This window comes from Halichondria panicea, chromosome 1 (genome assembly GCF_963675165.1).
Source record: "Halichondria panicea chromosome 1, odHalPani1.1, whole genome shotgun sequence".
Taxonomy (NCBI): Eukaryota; Metazoa; Porifera; class Demospongiae; order Suberitida; family Halichondriidae; genus Halichondria; species Halichondria panicea.
Genome location: NC_087377.1, coordinates 2,092,631 through 2,113,854, shown reverse-complemented (window position 1 = coordinate 2,113,854; position 21,224 = coordinate 2,092,631). Strand labels below are relative to the sequence as shown.

The 21,224-nt window shown below is 42.1% G+C and overlaps 2 protein-coding genes across 10 annotated transcripts in view; both read left to right on the top strand.

Annotated features, from left to right (window-relative positions):
* Positions 1–21,224, top strand: part of LOC135352042 (uncharacterized) — a 45,979-nt gene that overhangs the window by 13,266 nt on the left and 11,489 nt on the right. For 2 of the 9 annotated variants that reach the window (XM_064551203.1, XM_064551154.1), the window contains 2 exons: positions 5,315–5,721; positions 5,786–5,993. The exons of 3 other annotated variants lie outside the window; for them this stretch is intronic. In XM_064551203.1, coding sequence (XP_064407273.1) covers positions 5,315–5,703 — 389 coding nt within the window. In that variant the 3' untranslated portion in view covers positions 5,704–5,721; positions 5,786–5,993. Of the gene's footprint in view, positions 1–62; positions 136–200; positions 294–2,855; positions 2,979–3,028; positions 3,119–3,350; positions 3,438–5,314; positions 5,722–5,785; positions 5,994–6,229; positions 6,322–6,428; positions 6,549–21,224 lie in introns of those variants that run through there. 4 more of the 9 variants (XR_010399584.1, XR_010399585.1, XR_010399583.1 and 1 more) reach the window with 4 other exon arrangements.
* LOC135352263 (uncharacterized) overlaps positions 15,972–21,224 on the top strand; it is a 49,913-nt gene continuing 44,660 nt past the window's right edge. Inside the window, exon 1 of the mRNA XM_064551453.1 lies at positions 15,972–16,149. Within this exon, the coding sequence (XP_064407523.1) occupies positions 16,127–16,149 (23 nt within the window). The 5' untranslated portion in view covers positions 15,972–16,126. The remainder of the gene's footprint in view (positions 16,150–21,224) is intronic.

Here is a 21,224-nt window from a genome sequence, read left to right as displayed (position 1 = left end):
ATATTCTGCACCTAGTATCAATCATCTCTATAAATAATGTCTTATTTATTTTCCTTGTACAGTTATCGGTGGTCAGGTATCCAGCGCTGAACAGAATATTGACCAGCGACTACTCTTTGAAAGACCTATCAAATGGTGTGTTTAGATTAGCGATTGCTTTAATTTATATGTCAGCAATTTCCCCCGGCCCTCTCTCCTAGGTTGGTTGCAGGAATATGAAGCGTCTCATGCTGTACATGAGTGACAGTCTTACCAATGTACACTCTGGATTGGCCCTGGGTAGACTACAACAAGTAAGGCCAAGCAAAGTCAATTTGTAGTTTCTCAGGCTATTATTCCTAAAATAGCAAGCGGATTGAGGCATTTGATAAATATTAATGATAATGATATTCATAGAATTTTAATTGAAAACACACCCCTAACTTCCTCAATAAGCGGAAGTGCATAATTTTTACTTATTAATTTTAGTCATAATTATATTCATGACCAAAAAACCATACAAATTTATCCTTTTCTTTTCTTTTAGTGCCTTTAATTTGTGGTCACGTGATATTTAACTTTTTTGTAAAGTTGCCAATTTCCAAGCGCGAGGGCCTGAGAAACTACAAATTGACTTTGCATGGCCTAAGCTATATAATAGTTATAGACTGAGTCCAAGGTCTCTATGGGGTTTTGAGACCTGAAGGCCCGAGGCTGTAGCATCTCGAGCGTAGCGAGGGTGCTACTAAGGGCCTGAGGGTCTCAAAACTCCATAGTGACCGTTGACGAGGCCTATAACTGGTTTAGAATAGTGCTAAGCAAGCTAGGCTATATTAACACAAAGAAGACTCTGAAACCAAGAGTTTCTACAAGCCTCAAGCAACCTTAAAGCTTTGCTCTGGCTAGTCTACATAAAAAAACTCACATTGATGAAGGCAGTTTCTGTTTCTTGAGAATCACGCATTGCAAATAAAAAGTTGCTATTGTCATAGTAGTTAGCTCTGCACTAGAGCACTAGCTATTGTAGCTGCAAGAGAGAGATAAAAGCTGCAAAGCGGCACTGCAGAACGCAAAACTTTAAAAAAAATTAATTTTTAATGATGCACTGTATCATCGTTACTATGACTTCAACATAAACTGTGTGATGTTGCCATGTTCCATACAAGTTAATCTTGACATCATCTTGCCTGTAGGCATAATCAGTATAATAGACCTACTTAGAAGACCTCAGGTCCATAAGTGAAATTATATCCCGTTGCTACGTTGTTGCCAAGTGCAATATGAAGCATATTGCACTGCTGAAAGTCATATTGCACTGACCGCAAAACGCCCCTCTGGCAATTAGACAGACAATTAAATTAAAATTAAATTAATACGCATGAGAAATAACAAGTATTAAAGTATGTCCAGCCATGCAGGAATGAATGTTCAGCACTGCTGGAGTTTCTTCTTGCAACCATGCAGGTTTTAAAGTTGTCCAAGATTCATTTTGTGGAAGATTCTGTGTTCCTAGATCGACCTAGTCCTCGACATCGTGATGCATGTCAATTCTGCTTCACCGTAGCACTAGAAGTGGCTCTTTTTGCTGGGGGCATGAGCTGTTTTGCAGCAGTGTAGAAGCGAGCTTTCTTGGCTTGGTTATGAGGCCGAGCGTAGACCAGCAGCTAATACCATGTATTCACTGAGTAGTGGGGTGGGGCTGTTTCTTTGCAGCAGTAAGTGGGGCGGGGCTGTTTTGCAGCACCAGAAGTGGGGTGGGGCTGTTTTGCAGATTTCAGTTGAAACTCCAACAATTTTGTGTCAAGCCATTTGTCGGTCATGCCAATCTTATACGCTGCAGATACTGGCGTCTAGAAGAGAGAAGAGATGGAGCTGTGTCTAGAGTTGTCAGGGGCGGATCCAGGGGTGATTTTGAGGGGCTGAAGCCCCCCCCTTTTGAAAAACTACCATGTGTTGTAGTCTGACTCTACAACAATTTTACCACCAATTATGCATCTGTAGACTCACTTGAAATCACTTGAGAGATGCTAGACAACAGCTACTAGGAGTATAAAGGATCTAGGGTAGCTAGCTGGACGTACCTAGCTAGCTAGCTAGCTGTACTTACGTACGTACATCTGATCAGTACAGTATCACCATAGTATTAAAAGTAAGTGCAGAGGTCAACGTTTTCTACTCATTAATATGAAAGTTCAAAGGTCAAATCTTGCAAAAAAATCGCCTCCGGCGAGGCTGCCCTCCTACGGGGCTTCGCCCCTTTCTAGCTAGCCCCCCCCTTTTTGTTTTTCCTGGATCCGCCCCTGGTTGTCTCTGTCTTTTTTTGTGCTGTTTATATTGTGTTACTAGGACAGTGTTATGTTGCTATGCCCTCGGGATATAAACTAGTTATAACACGTGCACTCGGGCTGCATGGCATATATTGCACTCAGCCCTCGGGGCTGGCGCCCTCGTGCTTCAGTGCAATATATTCCATACATCCCTCGTGCCCGTGTTATAACTATAACTTAATGAACCTCTCAGTGACCTATCAGATTGCAGTATTACTACAAGCATTTTCTAACATAGGCTATAATTATTAGCTGCAGCATTGGAAGATGCAGGTACATGTATCTGCCTAAAATGTTCCCCAAGTTCTGGCTATTTTTAATATTCAATTTCCTGACAAATTTGCTTTTGATAGACTAACGTGCGACTCTAGATGGTTTTTTATGTCCAGAGGTGGTTAGTACCAACCACCACCACCTCCCAGTGTGGGCACATCCCTGTACATGTACTTGAACACTTATTATACACCCCTCACCCATCCACTCCACCCACACACACACCCCACCCACACACTCACCCACACACTCCACACTCATACACACTTCCCACAGGTTGCTAGTACGTTCCACGTTCTGTGTGCAGTGTACAAAACTGTATAGTGGCCAGAGAACAAGTAAATGAAAACTAGAAGTGTCTACTCTGAAATAATGTTCTCTCTCTCTCCTTCAACGAACGTAAGCAGTGATGGTGTATGACATCATGATTATGACATCTTTGTGTACAGATCAGCGAATCTTTCAAGAAATTGGGAATTAAAGAGACTTCACAAAATATTCTCCTAGTGGCACTGCATTCAAATGAGGCTGATGCAAAGGTATCGTGCATTTAGTGCATTTAGTAGCTGAAATCTAATGTGATTTCTTATCATACCACTACCTCTAGATCGATCTAGCCACTACCCACATCATCTGAAAAGCCTCTCTCTAAGCGTTAATTCACATTCTTGGAGCCGTTCAAAGATTCTTTTTTCCCCACTCCCTTTCTTCCACTATTATGCATTTCTTTGATCACTACAACCTGTAACCATTCATTATTTTCTCACTCAGGCGTCTGATTTATTGGGCATGATTGAGGGTGACCTAACACCATTGCAAGGCATCCACTCGTGTAATAATACACAGAGTATAATCAAGGTAACCATCTCAAAGCACAATATTTTGTATCCTTTTATCAAAGAGCTTTTACCGTGGCAGTTTCTAAGTATACAGTCATTTTAGTAAAACTTGCAATAATTTATTTTTATTCTGATAAACTTTGCTGCAACCACAGTTGTAACCACATAGATGATTATGAATACCAGCACAAACATCTACAGCAAGCACTAGTTTTTCTGCACTGCATGTACACTGTACACCATAATGACTTCGCACAGCCTCAGAGAACAGCTCAAACATGCCAAAGAAGAGGATGTTGTATAAGTGTCCAGGGTTCTCATTAATTTCGAGATATTAAACACTATAATTATATACATGCACATATGCCCATGTAACTTATTTTCAGCATGCTGTAATGCATGTTGCTTCCCTTCTCCACTAGCCTATACAACACGGACACTGCCACGTACCCTGCGATGTATATAATTATAGGGAAACTCGCAAAATAATTATAATTAGTATAAAATAACCATTCTCAACGAGTTTTATTGGTATATGGAGTTGTTTTCTGAGGCTGTGCTGAAGTCATTCAATTATGCTTGCTGTTACATAACTGATATTTGACTTGGTCTTGCTGCTTACTGCATAGTTTAATTATATTCATAATCATGTCCTTTCTACTGTGGTTGCAGCCAAGTTACACAAAATATTGCAAGTTTTACTAATAATACGATTTAAGTAATAACACACGCCTGGAAGTACATGTACACTTTTTTACTAGAACTTCTGTCTTACCTAAGCATCAAATACAATTAACGCTAGTAACGCGAACATACTGTACAGGGCTGCATTTAGGGGGGGGGGCCCCCCTGGGCACAATTTCGACCCCCCCCCTCTAGGATATGTCGGATTCATTAATATAGGCATTTAATTCTGATAACTTCTTCTTTACTCTGTTCTGTATGTTTATGCTTTTCCCTTCTCTCATGTACATGTACAGCACGTGTGTCTAGGAAGCAGGACGGAACTAGAGGTGCTAAAGTTTGCTGAGGAAGGTTTCTCCTTCCACTGGAGCAAAGAGGGTTCCAGACGTTAGATCAAGACAACTGATGATCGGCCCAACACTGTGAGCTTCCCGAGTGTGAGAGAGGAGGACTTTGGTCACTACCAGTGTGAGGTGAAGGATGCAGCTGCTGGGAAAGTGCTCCTCACTCTCTAAAGCTCAGCTCTCTACAAAGAGGACACAAGTCAGTTATCTAACCTCAAGTAACTACTTTCTTTATTGTCCGTAATCCCATCATACTAAGCCCTACAACTTCTATACTTACATGTATTAAAACTTCACATAACCAGTGTACACAGTGTTTACTTCCTCTGCCCCACAATAACAACAGAACTTTTACAACTGCCCAATTCCCATACACTTAGTGTGAAGCTTTTCATTAGCTATGGTGGGGCCACTTGTGTAAGTGTGTGCATTACATCCGCTACAATATAGCGATTAATTTTCGTGGGGTAAAATATTCGTTATTATTGTGGGCAACCCGCGACATTTTCCCCTATGAAAGCATAGGTGTGGTTTACTGGAACGCATGCAATGCAGTACATTCAATCACTGTTTTCGATTATTTTGTCAATGAATGGATATCCCACGATAATTACACACTATCTATCTTACTCCATTATTAAAAAAAAGTTCTATCAGTTCCATCTATCATATTCGGATTGCTATTCGAAAGCTGGAAAATACATGACTTGTTTCCTACATGCCCGGCATTCTCCATTATTATACAAGCACATGTTGTGTTGCGTATAATAATAATTATTTGTGCATTTTCTGATGCTTATTGTACGCAGTTTGTCATATAAAACTGGCCATTTTCAATGCAATATGTACTAATCTTGTGTGTGTGTAGGATCGTCACAAGAGGAGCCTACTAGCAGAAACCAAACAGTAGAAATTGCACAACAACGGTCGTCCATTGTTCTGACTGGAGATGATATTCTAACAATTTGTGAGAAGCTGAGAAGTGCAAGCAAAGATTGGTTCAACTTGGGACTGGCTCTCGGAATGAAGATTACAGACTTGGAAGACATTGAAGATGCATACCGCCATAACCAACACCGCCTAATGAAAATGGTAACCAAGCGTCTTGAAATCACTGATCCAGAGCACCCGATGACATGGCCTTACATATGTGAATGTCTAAGGAGGCCTACTGTTGAGCGTAACGATGTAGCCGAGGAAATTGAAGACAAGTATGTGAGGACAGCAACTGCAGTTGCTCATAGTGCCACCAATTGATCATGATAACCTGACAAGGTACGTTTGTACTAATGTATTATTATGATCCATTATACTGATATATATTTTTTTTATTGCATAGCTTGAAGGGGACGAATAAAGTAAAGAAGCATAAAGAAGCATACATGCAAGAATTAAGTAAAGAACTGACTGACTCTGTGCTAACGATGTCGTCTATAATTATAGCCATTATTATAAAGTATGAGTACTGTGACATGTTCAAGCATTGTTCCTTTGTTCCTTGTAAGGGATCAGCATCTTATTCTTATAGAATAATTATTTATAGTTGAGGTGTTTATTTGACGATCCTTACCCACTGGCCATGTGGTGCAATGAGGGCTAGCGCTACTCGCGAGCACGGCGCTGCTATTACTAACTGTCTGCCTCAACAACATAAGTCTCTCCTGTCATAAAGAGCTACCACAAGTACAGCATCCTGTACAGAAAGGTGTGTGGATCTACCAGCCATTATATTCTGCACCTAGTATCAATCATCTCTAATGTCTTATATATTTTCCTTGTACAGTTATCGGTGGTCAGCTATCCAGCGCTGAACAGAATATTGACCAGCGACTACTAACACTCAGTCTAGAACCAGACATTGAGCTCAGGGGAAAGGTGATGCAATGAAATAATTATACGAGGCATTAATATTTCAGAAGCTATCTTTGATTGGCAATAACTTGAATGGTGTGTGGTATTATACATGTACATGATAATTGTAGGTGGATGATTTTGATCCCATATTCTCGTCACGGAAGAAGCTGCTCCCTAGACACAGTGACTTGAGCTTCTATAACTGGGACACTAACTTCTCCTCGTCCAACTCCACTCCTAATTATCAGGTACGTGTGAGAAATATGAAATACGTGGGTATAATATATAAGAGGTGGTTGCCAAAATATGTATTAATTACATGTCGTCATGTTTTCGTAGTTTTTCTTTGAAGGGCTATAACTTGTGTTGGGAACGTCCAATTTCAAAAAGCTAATTATTTTATTAGTAGCTGTTTGGTAGTGCTACAATAATATTTATGGTGTCCTTAGATTCCATTTGAGTGTATTTAGCAGGGAACTATGAGCTATAGTACCAGTACTATAGATTGCTCTGGGCTACAAACTACAACATTGTACATTGTATTGTGATTTACAAGAAGATACACATGTAAAAATTATTGTAGCTACATGTAGATGCTTTGTCTAGTAATTATAATAACAGAACTAGAATGAAAGAGAGAAGCTCTAGTTTCTTTTTTTGGCTTTGTTCGAAAGCAGTAGGAGACGCTCGTTTTTTGGGCAGTGTGCTGTGCTTTTTTGCTGCAAGGCTGCATGGGGGAGGAGCTGGATGTATGGAAGTGCTGAGATTCTAGGTTTGGCTTCTTCTCCTAAAGTTCCTTTCGCTTTGTTCAAGAGTAGGAGCCGCTCGTTTGCTGGGCTTGTTTGCTGCAAATTATAGCTTATAGGTGTCTTCCTTTCGCTTTGTGAGAGTAGTACGAGCCGCTCGTTTCTTGGGAAGTGTGCTGGGCTTGTTTGCTGCAAAACTGGGGGAGGAGCTGGATGTTTTCGTTTTGTGGGTGGAGCTAGGACTATAATTTTGTCCATCAAACTGAGGTGGAGGAACAGGGTTGACTTGAATAGAGACCACAGATTTAGTAGAGACACAGAGATGTCAACTTTAGATATTAGTTTTCAAAAGAATAATGATGCAGTTGCTAGGTTGGCTGTTTATATAGGTTGACTGTTGCTAAGCTAGTGCATTTCTAGTAGCCAATAGGTTTAAATAGAAGCCCTCGAGCTTTGGGACACTATAACACATAGATACCTCATGCCCATGTTCTAACTATAACTTAGATCAACGAGCACAAATTATAAAAGAAAGCGTGGGGCTATAATAATTAAAGTGTGTGTTTTTTCAGAACATAATTTATTTTCACAGCGAAGTTTGATAGCCTATAACGTGTGTTTGGAACACTACAGTTAGTGAGTGCCCTCCTAGTCTGTAGGGCGCCATAGCACTACTCAATTATACAGTTGCTCCCTTTGGTCTCGTCGTACATAATTAGTTGACATGATTATTGTACACGGACACTTTGTTTGTATTTGTTTGATATAACACGCACACACACACACCCCACACACGCACACACAGGTGATTGCAGACAATGCCTCAGGTCTGCTGTTTAAGAATAAACGAGACAGAAAGATTATTAACGTTGACCCAAAGGTACAGGCTGTGTGGGGTGTGTGTGTGTGGGGTGTGTGTATGTGTGTGTGTGTGTGGGTGTGGGTGTGCTGTGTGTGTGTGGGGGGAAATAATTACAAATTAAGGTACAGCTATAGCGTGCAGTAGAACTAATAAGTGAATTGAGGCCTCAGATTCAAAGCTGACAGTGAAGATTAGAATGAACTTTGTACAGCACGTTTGCTAACACTCCCTCTAATGGAAGCATCCAAAACAGCAAAACTTGTATTTGTTGTATTTGACGCTGTTTGTATGCTAACTGTGCTCTCTTGTTATAAACTGTTGACATAGCATTGAGCTTTTGAGATTATATTGAGCAAACTGTCTCAAAATTTGTGAATAGAATTTTTAGGGAGTTAGAAAAGCATTATTATAGTACACTGTGCCTCCTCCCTACTTCCCACACTATAATAGTTAATCAATTTTTCACACATTATTTAATGGAATAAGGGAGACCGAAATATCATTTGACGTCGATCCAAACGTACAGCTAGCATACAAATAAATACTAAAAAAGCAATTAAGCTGTACTGATTTTGACGTAAAAAAACACACCTAGGACCTACATGTACATGTACATGTGTGCTAGCTGTACTTTTGTATATAGCAAAGACGGGATAATTATTGATAACAAGCATCTGGGAAACAATCAACTTCATTATAATAATTATTATTAATTAAGCTCCAGCTGTTGACTGATCACTGGGGTTTAGTAGCGGTCCATTGCCTTGTCACAGCTAGCATACATTGCACATGTATTATTAAAAATGGGGTATTGATAACAAGTACCGTATAGCGGGAAATTTTTGTCGTTTTTCGAGGGCAGAGCATTTAAAACTGGGATAAACTCCCATGCACCGGTATTTCACATGCAATGCTATTGGTGGGTGTGGTTTCCTGGCATTGAACCGCGAATATTAGAACCCACGTAACTTTCTGCTGAGGGCTCTGGAGCCAAATTGCACCCGCAAAAATTTCCCGCTATGCATTGTAGGAAATAAAGCTCCAGCTGTTGACTGATAACTAGGGTTTAGTAGCGGTCCATTGCCCTGTCACAATGATCCCATCATCCCTCACATTCATCCAGCTAGCCCTCCCACTCCACTCTCCACTCAGCTGTGACATCTGTGACCCCAATAATTGTATTTTTACGGAGATAATTTTGATCGGTAGCCTAGCCAGACTGTTGTCTTGTCCCACTACATGGAATTCCAATTTAGTGTATATGCAAATATTCTATAGTCCTTTGAAAAGTAGAATGTCTGCGTGTATGGGCCCAGGGGTAGACAGCTGTTCCACTAAACACCATTTTCACTTTGTTTGCAGAAATGCTACTCTAATTGACATGCAGTGTGTAGACTAGTGTACAGAGCCTATAGTGTGGTCGCACTGTGTGCACTGTAGCTGGTGTATAGAGCCTATAGTGTGGTCCCACTGTGTGCACTGTAGCTGGTGTACAGAGCCTATAGTGTGGTCCCACTGTGTGCACTGTAGCTGGTGTATAGAGCCTATAGTGTGGTCCCACTGTGTACACTGTAGCTAGTACATACAGAGCCTATAGTGTGGTCCCACTGTGTGCACTGTAGCTAGTGTACAGAGCCTATAGTGTGGTCCCACTGTGTGCACTGTAGCTAGTGTACAGAGCCTATATAGTGTGGTCCCACTGTGTGCACTGTAGCTAGTGTACAGAGCCTATAGTAGTGTGGTCCCACTGTGTACCCTGTAGCTAGTGTACAGAGCTTATAGTGTGGTCCCACTGTGTGCACTGTAGCTAGTGTACAGAGCCTATAGTGTGGTCCCACTGTGTGCACTGTAGCTAGTGTACGGAGCCTATAGTGTGGTCCCACTGTGTGCACTGTAGCTGGTGTACGGAGCCTATAGTGTGGTCCCACTGTGTGCACTGTAGCTGGTGTACGGAGCCTATAGTGTGGTCCCACTGTGTGCACTGTAGCTGGTGTACGGAGCCTATAGTGTGGTCCCACTGTGTGCACTGTAGCTGGTGTACAGAGCCTATAGTGTGGTCCCACTGTGTGCACTGTAGACTAGTGTACAGAGCCTATAGTGTGGTCCCACTGTGTGCACTGTAGCTAGTGTACAGAGCAGCCTATAGTGTGGTCCCACTGTGTGCACTGTAGCTATAGTGTACAGAACCTATAGTGTGGTCCCACTGTGTGCACTGTAGCTAGTGTACAGAGCAGCCTATAGTGTGGTCCCACTGTGTGCACTGTAGCTATAGTGTACAGAGCCTATAGTGTGGTCCCACTGTGTGCACTGTAGCTAGTGTACGGAGCCTATAGTGTGGTCCCACTGTGTGCACTGTAGCTGGTGTACGGAGCCTATAGTGTGGTCCCACTGTGTGCACTGTAGCTGGTGTACAGAGCCTATAGTGTGGTCCCACTGTGTGCACTGTAGACTAGTGTACAGAGCCTATAGTGTGGTCCCACTGTGTGCACTGTAGCTAGTGTACAGAGCAGCCTATAGTGTGGTCCCACTGTGTGCACTGTAGCTGGTGTACGGAGCCTATAGTGTGGTCCCACTGTGTGCACTGTAGCTGGTGTACGGAGCCTATAGTGTGGTCCCACTGTGTGCACTGTAGCTGGTGTACGGAGCCTATAGTGTGGTCCCACTGTGTGCACTGTAGCTGGTGTACAGAGCCTATAGTGTGGTCCCACTGTGTGCACTGTAGACTAGTGTACAGAGCCTATAGTGTGGTCCCACTGTGTGCACTGTAGCTAGTGTACAGAGCAGCCTATAGTGTGGTCCCACTGTGTGCACTGTAGCTGGTGTACGGAGCCTATAGTGTGGTCCCACTGTGTGCACTGTAGCTGGTGTACGGAGCCTATAGTGTGGTCCCACTGTGTGCACTGTAGCTGGTGTACGGAGCCTATAGTGTGGTCCCACTGTGTGCACTGTAGCTGGTGTACAGAGCCTATAGTGTGGTCCCACTGTGTACCCTGTAGCTAGTGTACGGAGCCTATAGTGTGGTCCCACTGTGTGCACTGTAGCTGGTGTACGGAGCCTATAGTGTGGTCCCACTGTGTGCACTGTAGCTGGTGTACGGAGCCTATAGTGTGGTCCCACTGTGTGCACTGTAGCTAGTGTACGGAGCCTATAGTGTGGTCCCACTGTGTGCACTGTAGCTAGTGTACGGAGCCTATGGTGTTGTCCCACTGTGTGCACTGTAGCTGGTGTACGGAGCCTATAGTGTGGTCCCACTGTGTGCACTGTAGCTGGTGTACGGATCCTATAGTGTGGTCCCACTGTGTGCACTGTAGCTGGTGTACAGAGCCTATAGTGTGGTCCCACTGTGTGCACTGTAGACTAGTGTACAGAGCCTATAGTGTGGTCCCACTGTGTGCACTGTAGCTAGTGTACAGAGCCTATAGTGTGGTCCCACTGTGTGCACTGTAGCTAGTGTACAGAGCCTATAGTGTGGTCCCACTGTGTGCACTGTAGCTAGTGTACGGAGCCTATAGTGTGGTCCCACTGTGTGCACTGTAGCTAGTGTACAGAGCCTATAGTGTGGTCCCACTGTGTGCACTGTAGCTATAGTGTACAGAACCTATAGTGTGGTCCCACTGTGTGCACTGTAGCTAGTGTACGGAGCCTATAGTGTGGTCCCACTGTGTGCACTGTAGCTGGTGTACGGAGCCTATAGTGTGGTCCCACTGTGTGCACTGTAGCTGGTGTACGGAGCCTATAGTGTGGTCCCACTGTGTGCACTGTAGCTAGTGTACGGAGCCTATAGTGTGGTCCCACTGTGTGCACTGTAGCTAGTGTACGGAGCCTATAGTGTGGTCCCACTGTGTGCACTGTAGCTAGTGTACGGAGCCTATGGTGTGGTCCCACTGTGTGCACTGTAGCTGGTGTACAGAGCCTATAGTGTGGTCCCACTGTGTGCACTGTAGCTGGTGTACAGAGCCTATAGTGTGGTCCCACTGTGTGCACTGTAGACTAGTGTACAGAGCCTATAGTGTGGTCTCACTGTGTGCACTGTAGCTAGTGTACAGAGCCTATAGTGTGGTCCCACTGTGTACACTGTAGCTAGTGTACAGAGCCTATAGTGTGGTCCCACTGTGTGCACTGTAGCTAGTGGTTGACTTATCGCTAATTTAAACACATATTTTGATAAAGAGCTACAAAATAGATTTGTATTAGGACAATGCAAATAGCTAGTGGTGACTTTAATAATTAAGGTTTGCATTTCAAATGAAGTGAAAGCAATAATAACATTTGTATGGGTTCACCACAGCATTCCATGTACTGCCAATATTCTGCCCAAACTATAGTTTGCTTGAGGATACAAATGTACTTCTCTACATATACATGTACAGAGGATTTCAGGTTGGTTGGCAGAAGTCCTCTGTACACATAGCTCTAGTTAGCCAATGAAAAGTGAGATCTAATTAAATCATATGCATTGGTAATAAGCTAATTAAGGGAACAACTTGGGAATTAATGTGATCACTATAATTATTCATGACATCATTATTGTACAAGTATAGCAATCTAAATTGAAGCAATGTTCAATTATAGCCTTGACAGTTGTATTGTGTATGGGGTCTCATGTGACAGTGATAAAGTATTTGGTGTACATTTCAGAGTATTGCCACTACGTGCCGTTGCATGTCATTGGAAATAATGTAATGTATTTTGATCTGTACAGTTCAACCACATAAGACGATAGTGACAGCGACTGCCCCTCGGTTGAGTAGTGAGTGCTGGGATGATGCTCTTCTCCAGTTGTCTACCGAGATTGCTGGCTATGACAGATACAAGCACAGGCTGGGCCTCAGTGATGCTGAGATTGGTGCTATCGATCACACATTTGTTGGTATTCCAGGGAAATTCCTCGCTGCTCTAAAGAAGTGGAAGAGTAAAAATATTCTCCAATTCAATCCATTGAATTCAACAGCTACTTACGGTCGATTAGTGGAAATTGCCTCAGAGATTGAGGACGGAGAGGCAGTTCACAGCATTCACAAGGCCTGTGTCAAGGATACATGTGAGTTACCTTATTAACTTTGTGAGCTTGCTCGTCATACAGTTGTGCCATGCAATAATAGTATACAGCATTCTAAGTACTTGATGGTTCTACTAGCCCTGAGGGCTCCTAAATCATGCACTCATGTTTTTAAACAGATTATTACTGGAATATTCATAAATCTGATCCCTATTTTCATTGCACACAGTGTTTTATTGCAATGTTTTGCTTATAAGGCTCTAGTTTATTGTGCTGTGCTCATGCTTTCATACAGATACTGGAGCTACTTGAAAGGCACGAATAAAGAACTGATGTCAAGTGAAGAAGCATGCAAGAATGTCAAGTAAAGAACTAACTCTGTGTTGACTATAAGTACTGACTATTATAATGCTCTGTGTCCTGTGTGTGTGTGTATACATGTATATATACCATCACCTTCTATTTTTATACTTTTTTGGCAAAATTTCATTTCAGCTTTCTAGTTTAGTGACCCTTTACCATTGTTGTTGGGTACGGGATCACTTCAGTTGCAGCTTCTTAGCCTCGATCAGAGAAGGCAGGCGTGAGCACGAGTAGCCTCGAGATCAACCTTTCCTTATAACAAACGGCTGGTCTCGAGGCTAGAGCGCGAACGATGGAGGATCATGCATTGCAGTCCTGATTAATGTTGGTGGATATGGTGGCTAGTCTGCAGAGGGAGCTGGACAATGCTAGGGTGAGTAGTGTCAGGTCTTATTGAGTGGACCCAGATACTTTATCTATGGACTAGCTCTCTAGCTCCCTTTGTTGTAATGTATGGTCCCCCATTGTGTACTCATACATTACTAATGTAGTGGGTGGTGTGTGATGAGTGGAGTGGGTGGTAGTGTACCTGCGTGCATGATGGTAGTCTATTGTCTTTATTGTGTCCATCAATTCCTCAGCCCTACACAGGTACCCCGGGTGGGCAGCATCATCCTGCATCATAACTTGTGAGAAATATAAAGTTTGATAAGAGGCTTGCATGTTCGTTATGTGTTCCATATACGTAGAGTGTATACGCAGTGTTGGGCTGTGAAGATACGTATAATTATGTGTGTTATTGTCGGCTATAATACAAGTACGTGTATAATAACTAATGTGGTTTGCAATTAGCTTATCTCAGTTGTAGGAGATTGTTCATGTGAGGTTTAGCAATGTACCCAATGGTACACAAGAATTCATGTCCTGATCTGAGGAAAGAGTATGTGCAGGTATAAGGGCTTATACAAGGTCAAGGTACTGCCCTCTAAAACCACCACTTAGTCCACTTGGGTATAACTTATTGCAATTGCTAACTGCATGTCAACTTTACCTATACAGCTAACTTCCCTCCTCTCATCTATGGTCCAGAGGCTGTACTGGTGTACTCATGACAAGGGCAGTATCAATGTGATATTGGTGGATGGACTGCCAGCTGGGACCACTCTACAGCCTACCCCTGCATGAGGGCAACTATACACTGCATGGAGTACACCTTCAGACTGCAGTTTGATGGGATTGCTGATATTGCTCTAGTGTGTTAGTCCATGCATACACTGATTAGCTGGAGGCTGGCTCAACTCTGGAAGTGCAGGTAAAGATGGTTGATGACTTGTAGCAATGTATTAGACCTTTGGTGGAGGGAGGTCAATATTGAGCAACCATATGCTAGCTGAGTTGGCATGGGCTGAGAGGTTTCATTTGTCATTGTATTTTAAACTACAGTATGGTGTAATTATTTATCCATGCATGTATGGATGGACATGTGGCAGTACTATTGGAGGTGACCTTTCACTAATTATGACCTTTCAATGACATTCAACCAAATTGCTTTGTGTACTGTGAAAGGGGTGGAATGTGACACCTCTCTGAAAATGGGGAGGATCTGAGCAATGATTATGTTTACTGAGAAACAAGGCTAAAGGGGCGAAATTTCCTCTTTATGTGTGGTCCCACTGTGTACACTGTAGCTAGTGAAATTGCTTTGTTTACTGTGAAAGGGGTGGAATGTGACACCTCTCTGAAAAGGGGGAGGATCTGAGCAATGATTATGTTTACTGAGAAACAAGGCTGAAAGGGGCGAAATTCCTCTTTATGGGTGGTCCCACTGTGTACACTGTAGCTAGTGGTTGACTTATGTTTTTTGTAATAAGGTTTGCATTTTGTGAATGTGGTCTGTCTGTGTAAGACTGTGGAATGTGGGGATGAGTGGAGAATTTCCTTGAATCACGTTTACTGAACCATGTTAAGTGGTAGTCATTTGAAAGCTCTCAATGAGACGAATCTAACACTGAATACCCATATCATCACACCCTCACACAACACACACCCGCCCACACATAGGCACTGGGCGTACTACTGTTCAAGCTATGCTTCATATGGATACTCCATTTGGTGACAACCCTCTAGCCATAGTCAGTGCTCAGTACAGCATTCCTGAAGACTCTCCCTACACACAAGACCTGCACAACTTCATAGGTACATGCACACACACACACACACACACACACACACACACACACACACACACACACACACACACACACACACTACCCACACACACACACAGACTGGCAGTCCATTTCCTACGGTAGCACTTCATTTGATGGACGTTCCTCTACCCCGCCCACTCATAATACTGCTGACAATGCAAAACGAAACTTGTTTAGAGCACCCCCCTTGGAGAGGGTTCAAAGGTTACGACGACAGTGACAACTGTAGATAAATTTTGAGCAGTTCCTTTTAGCTAAATTTTTAATATTTATTTTTCCGTGTGTGTAGTAGATCTATAAGTGTTGTTTTGTGTGTGTGTAGTAGGATCACATGACTGGACTATTGACTGTGTGTATTTGTAGTTTCTCAGGCCCTCGCCCTTGGAAATTGACAGCTTTACAAACAGTTAATATCACAAAATTAAAGGCACTAAAAGAAAAGAAAGGATAAATTTGTATGATTTTTGGTCATGAAAATAATTATGACTAAAATTAATCAGTAAAAATTATGCACTTCCGCTTATTGAGGAAGTTAGGGGTGTGTTTTCAATTAAAATTCTATGAATATCAAAATGCCTAGCTAGCTAGACCAATTTTAGATTCAAAACGCAAAAAGAGCGTGTGGCACTTTACTTTGTTTACTGAAAAAGTGACAGAACTGAGACTTACAAAGAAAGCTCAAGTGTGTGTCCAAAGCTTCAATATAATGGCTACTGGACAAGACTCAGGGTGAGTGAACACATGTAGACTAGAGTGCCACCTTGTGATTGCATGGAGGGAGGATCATTCCATTAGTCAGAGGTGGAATCACCTCATCAGAATTGGAGCTCATCAATGGAAGCTCTGCATGTTGTGTTACTCTAGCTAGTAACTTGCATATACCACCATGCATCAAGAAGTACTTTGATTGTAATAATTATTATAATTGTCCGTACACAAACTCGACCCCCTAACACACACACATCAGGTTAGTGCCGTGGATTCGCAAGAAACTCGGTTTCAAGACCCCAGCAGAGAGGAGAACGTGAGCAAAGTACAGTTTTAATAGGCTATAAAAATATTATAGCTAATCATTGTCAGGGTGTCATACAGGGATATCCTCCCTCTGGCTCCAATCCCCCCCTCACCTAAAATTCATGTACTATAGTTGTATGACTGAGTGACCATAGCTGGCAGTGTTACATACTAAAACAGGGTATACACTGTAAAAACAAATGGGTTGAAATAACCCATTTTTGGTTGCCTGAATTGCAAAATTGCAATTCAGGCAACCAAAAATGGGTTATTTCATTATAATTGAAATAACAGTTGACCTTTTTCAGAAAAATGTTCTGGTTACTTTTCAAAAGCACGCCTTATTTCCCCCTCTATACTAAATCCTTAATGACACCATATAGTGTGGAGCTTATAAATGCTCACAAGAGCTTATTAATGTACATTGTATACACCCACACATACACACACACACACACACACATGGACACACCCACACCCACACACACACACATGCACACAGGAGGCTGGACACTGTGCCAGATACACCCAGGTAAGCAATTTGTTGAATTGCATGTCCCACACACACACCCACCCACACACACACATGCACACATACCATACACACACACACACCTACACACATCACACAGGAGACTGGAAACTGAACCAGATACACCCACGTAAGCAATTTGTTGAATTTCATGTCACACACGCACACCTACCTACAAAATGTACCTATACCCACACACACATGCACACACTATTGTACATGCAGTGTTCAGGAGCAGCTGGCCAGGGATCTGTGGGAGGCTGTATACAATGATGATGTCAGCAAAGTGAGGTCCGTTTTGGGACAGGGGGCCAACCCCAATCATCGGCTCTACTGGAGTGAGGAGTGGAATGATAAGCGTAGACGCCCTCCAGTACACCAAGCATGCTGGGGGGGCTACCTGGAGATCACTAGAGCACTCGTTAGTGGTGGAGCTGATATAGAGAAAGGTGATGGACGATGGGGCATCACTGCATTTCACTGGGCGTGTGCGGTAGGACATATGGAGACTGTGGTGTATTTATCACAAGAGATGAAATGTCGTATTGGTAAGTGTGTGTCAGTCGCGTAGTGTTCATAGCTAAAGGATTGAGCCCAACAAGAATGTTTTTATAGACTGTTTAATTTCCTAGATTACAAAACATGCATGTGTTGATGTACATGTAGATTGTAATAATAATTATAAGACATGTTTTTTCCAGTAATTTCTAATTTCCCACAATCCTTGATACTGTGTACACGCACACTAATAACATAATTATCTCACCCAGCTGGGATAATTACTGACCAGCACGGAGAAGCTTATAATACTGCATGATGTATTTATTATCATAATTAACTTCATTTTGAATACTATACAAACCAATAATACATTTTAGTTATGTAGTCATTGTGTGTGCATGTCATCACTTCTATGAGGATAATTACCACATACAGATGTGAGGGACAAGGGGAACCAAAAACCACTACACTGGGCTTGTATGAATGGACATATACAAGTTGTAAAATACCTTGTGGAGGTACTCAAGGTTGATGTTGGTGAGTCATTTTTGTAGTGGGTACCGTTTCATTAGATCCTCTGATTGGAAATGTAAACAACCCGTGAATTAATCAGTGTACCTGTATGTATCATCATGTAGTCATAATTATAATTATGGTAACTGTAATACAATACATACACGATACTAATATTATAATAGGCATCCTGTACTCGATAAGTATCTGATTGTGCTGATTGTGCATGCATGGTAATGGTCAATGCCGTCAGTACTACTACAAGATCTCTGTCCCTTACCTGTCCAGATGTGACTGATGTTAATGGCAAGACTCTTCTTGACGATGCAGTAGAGTGTAGGCACACTGAAGTTGAAGTTGCTGACATGGCAGTACTGTGTAGGTGCACTGAAGTTATTAATTATCTCAAATCTCATCAACCCTCCACTCCTGAACCAGGTATGTGTCACTAGAAATCCCATACCTAATTTCCACAAACAGTGGTGTATGAAGCTTAAATTTGGTACACCAATAGAGCAAGCCATGCCGGTTTCATAGATACCTTCGTTGTTTTTGTAGGACAAATGGTTGTGGTACAATTACGTGTTTTGTAGACCCCTAATAATACCGGCGTGGAATGTGAAACGTCATACCGTATAGCGGGTAATTTTCGTGGGGTAATGTATTCGTTATTTTCGTGGGCAAGCTGACCTCCACAACGTAGGCATGGCTTACCGGAACATAGAAATGCAGGCGGGAAACGAGACTAAACGAAATTTTTACTCACGAAAACCATCGTTTCTTGATTTGAAAAATTTTTTACCCTACGAAAATTACCCGCTATATGGTAATCAGGAGTTCATTAATGACAACTCCCACACACATTCCATTCTACTTCTTGGCCTATAATACATCACTAAAGTCTATTTGCGTTGCCCGGAAGTTATGTGATCAATTATGGCTTCATTTATGGTTGACAAGTATGCCAGGAACTTTTACATGGTTAACTTTTAGCTGGTTGTAGCCTACAGCATGCAGATAAGAAGCACTTTTAACAAGGAATCCAATGGTATACAATTGTATATGTATGAAGCTTAGGGTTAGAAAATGTCAAGGATACAAAGTTTTGACAACATTATGACTTTAGCACTGTTTAGAAAAAAATTGCATATTCATTTGAAGTGGCCACTGCTAATGAAGTGTCTATCCAACTAAGAAACCTGCTAGCAGGTCACTATCTGAGTTAGTGACCTGCTAGCAGGGCTCTAACTAGTACCCACAACAATGCATTTTCTAAGTGAGATAGACTATGAGATAGACCATGTGTAGTACGGCTTCTTAGCTGGATAGTAACCCTTGGAGTGATTAGTGGCTTCTGCAAGTCACTACACTCCCTCAGGTTTACTACCAGCTAAGAAACCTGCTACACATGGTCTAACTAATACTAAACTGTTAGGAAATCAGCACAAACCACAGCATGACCACGTGTGTGTGTGTGTGTGTGTGTGTGTGTGTGTGTGTGTGTGTGTGTGTGTGTGTGTGTGTGTGTGTGTGTGTGTGTGTGTGTGTGTGTGTGTGTGTGTGTGTGTGTGTGTGTGTGTGTGTGTGTGTGTGTGTGTGTGTGTGTGTGTGTGTGTGTGTGTGTGTGTGTGTGTGTGTGTGTGTGTGTGTGTGTGTGTGTGTGTGTGTGTGTGTGTGTGTGTGTGTGTGTGTGTGTGTGTGTGTGTGTGTGCGTGCGTGCGTGCGTGCGTCTATACTGTTACGTAGATTGGAGAGGTTCTGAATCACTATTGCAGTTGTATATACTTTATGTGTTAGATGACATAATTATTAATTGTTACTGTCACACTCAGATACTCGAAATGGTTCCGAACAACTTCTTTCTAATTCAATTGTTGACAAGACCTCATCAAGTGAGTAATACCAGGCTAGGGCATACAGTGCATGGGGAGGAAAGTGGATCAATTTCCCCCCCCCCCCATAATGTTAGGGATATCCCCCTGGTTCACTTTCCCCCACCCTGTAACATTTGCTCTAACATTAATTTGGCATTCAATTACGCACTAGTCTAACATGTTCCTATAGCCAAGCTTAAAGTGGTTTACTTGCCTAAACATTACGTTGCCATAAATCTCTAGTAACCATGTCATTGAGTGTTACCAAGAGTTCATTACGCAACTCCAATAGACTGTGTGTGTGCAAAAAACATTCCTCCACTCCTACGTTACAGATACTGGCTGTTGTAACCGCAACAAGTAGGAAAGGCAATGAATAAAATTAGTAACGCTGTTATTCATTGCCTTTCCTACCTCAGTTGTAAATGAATAACATTAGTGATAATCATCAATATGTTATTCATTGAAATTTGATTTCACAGTTTATACAACAGCATGTGGTTGTGACGTAGGCCTGAAGGACCGCCTACTATGGTTTTAAGTGGAGTTGCGTACTCTTCCTAATGAACTCTTGGTGTTACATATCCTATGTGATTAGTAATATGCTATACACTGAGCATCTACTCCCCTACCATGTTAGGTTTATTAATGCTGAGTCAGCTAAACATGTTTTAATCCTCACCCAGAGGACGCAGGAGCAATAGTCTAATAATTACGGTCTTAATGACGAATGTTATTCATTGCCTTTCCTACAGCAGTTGAGATTTTTATCAGCATTGTATGTCTCCAGTGATTCTGACCTTTTTTCAGTGTACGGCCTATAGTCAGTCATTGGAGTTGGTTTTTATGTACTGACTGTCAGACAATTGTCTCATTCCTCCTCCAGTGACCTCTGACCCTCTATCTGGTCAACAGACACCCAGTGCTGGCGATGAACAACCAGAAACAACTGGTAGGAGACTCTATTATAGCCCAACAATAATCATGTGCCTACCCATTACTGTAGAACGAAGACCTTTCGGTTATATACTGTGTTACATGACTTGTTACTTGTACACCTCAGATACTCAAAATGATTCCACACAACTTTCAACGGATGACCAAACCTTGTCAAGTGAGTAATACCAGGGCATACAGTGCATGGGGAGGAAAGTGGACCAATTTACCCTCCCCCCCCATAATGTTATAGGCTATAATTATTATAATGTGTATTCAATTACTACCTTAATTGTATGATTGAGTATGTGAAAACACAACGTATATAAAGCCGCCCAGAATTCAAGAACACCTAATTAAACTGGGCACATGTCCTATTTCCCTGTATATAGTGTTCATTTTAATATTTCTGTGATTCTGATTGTCTTAAAGTG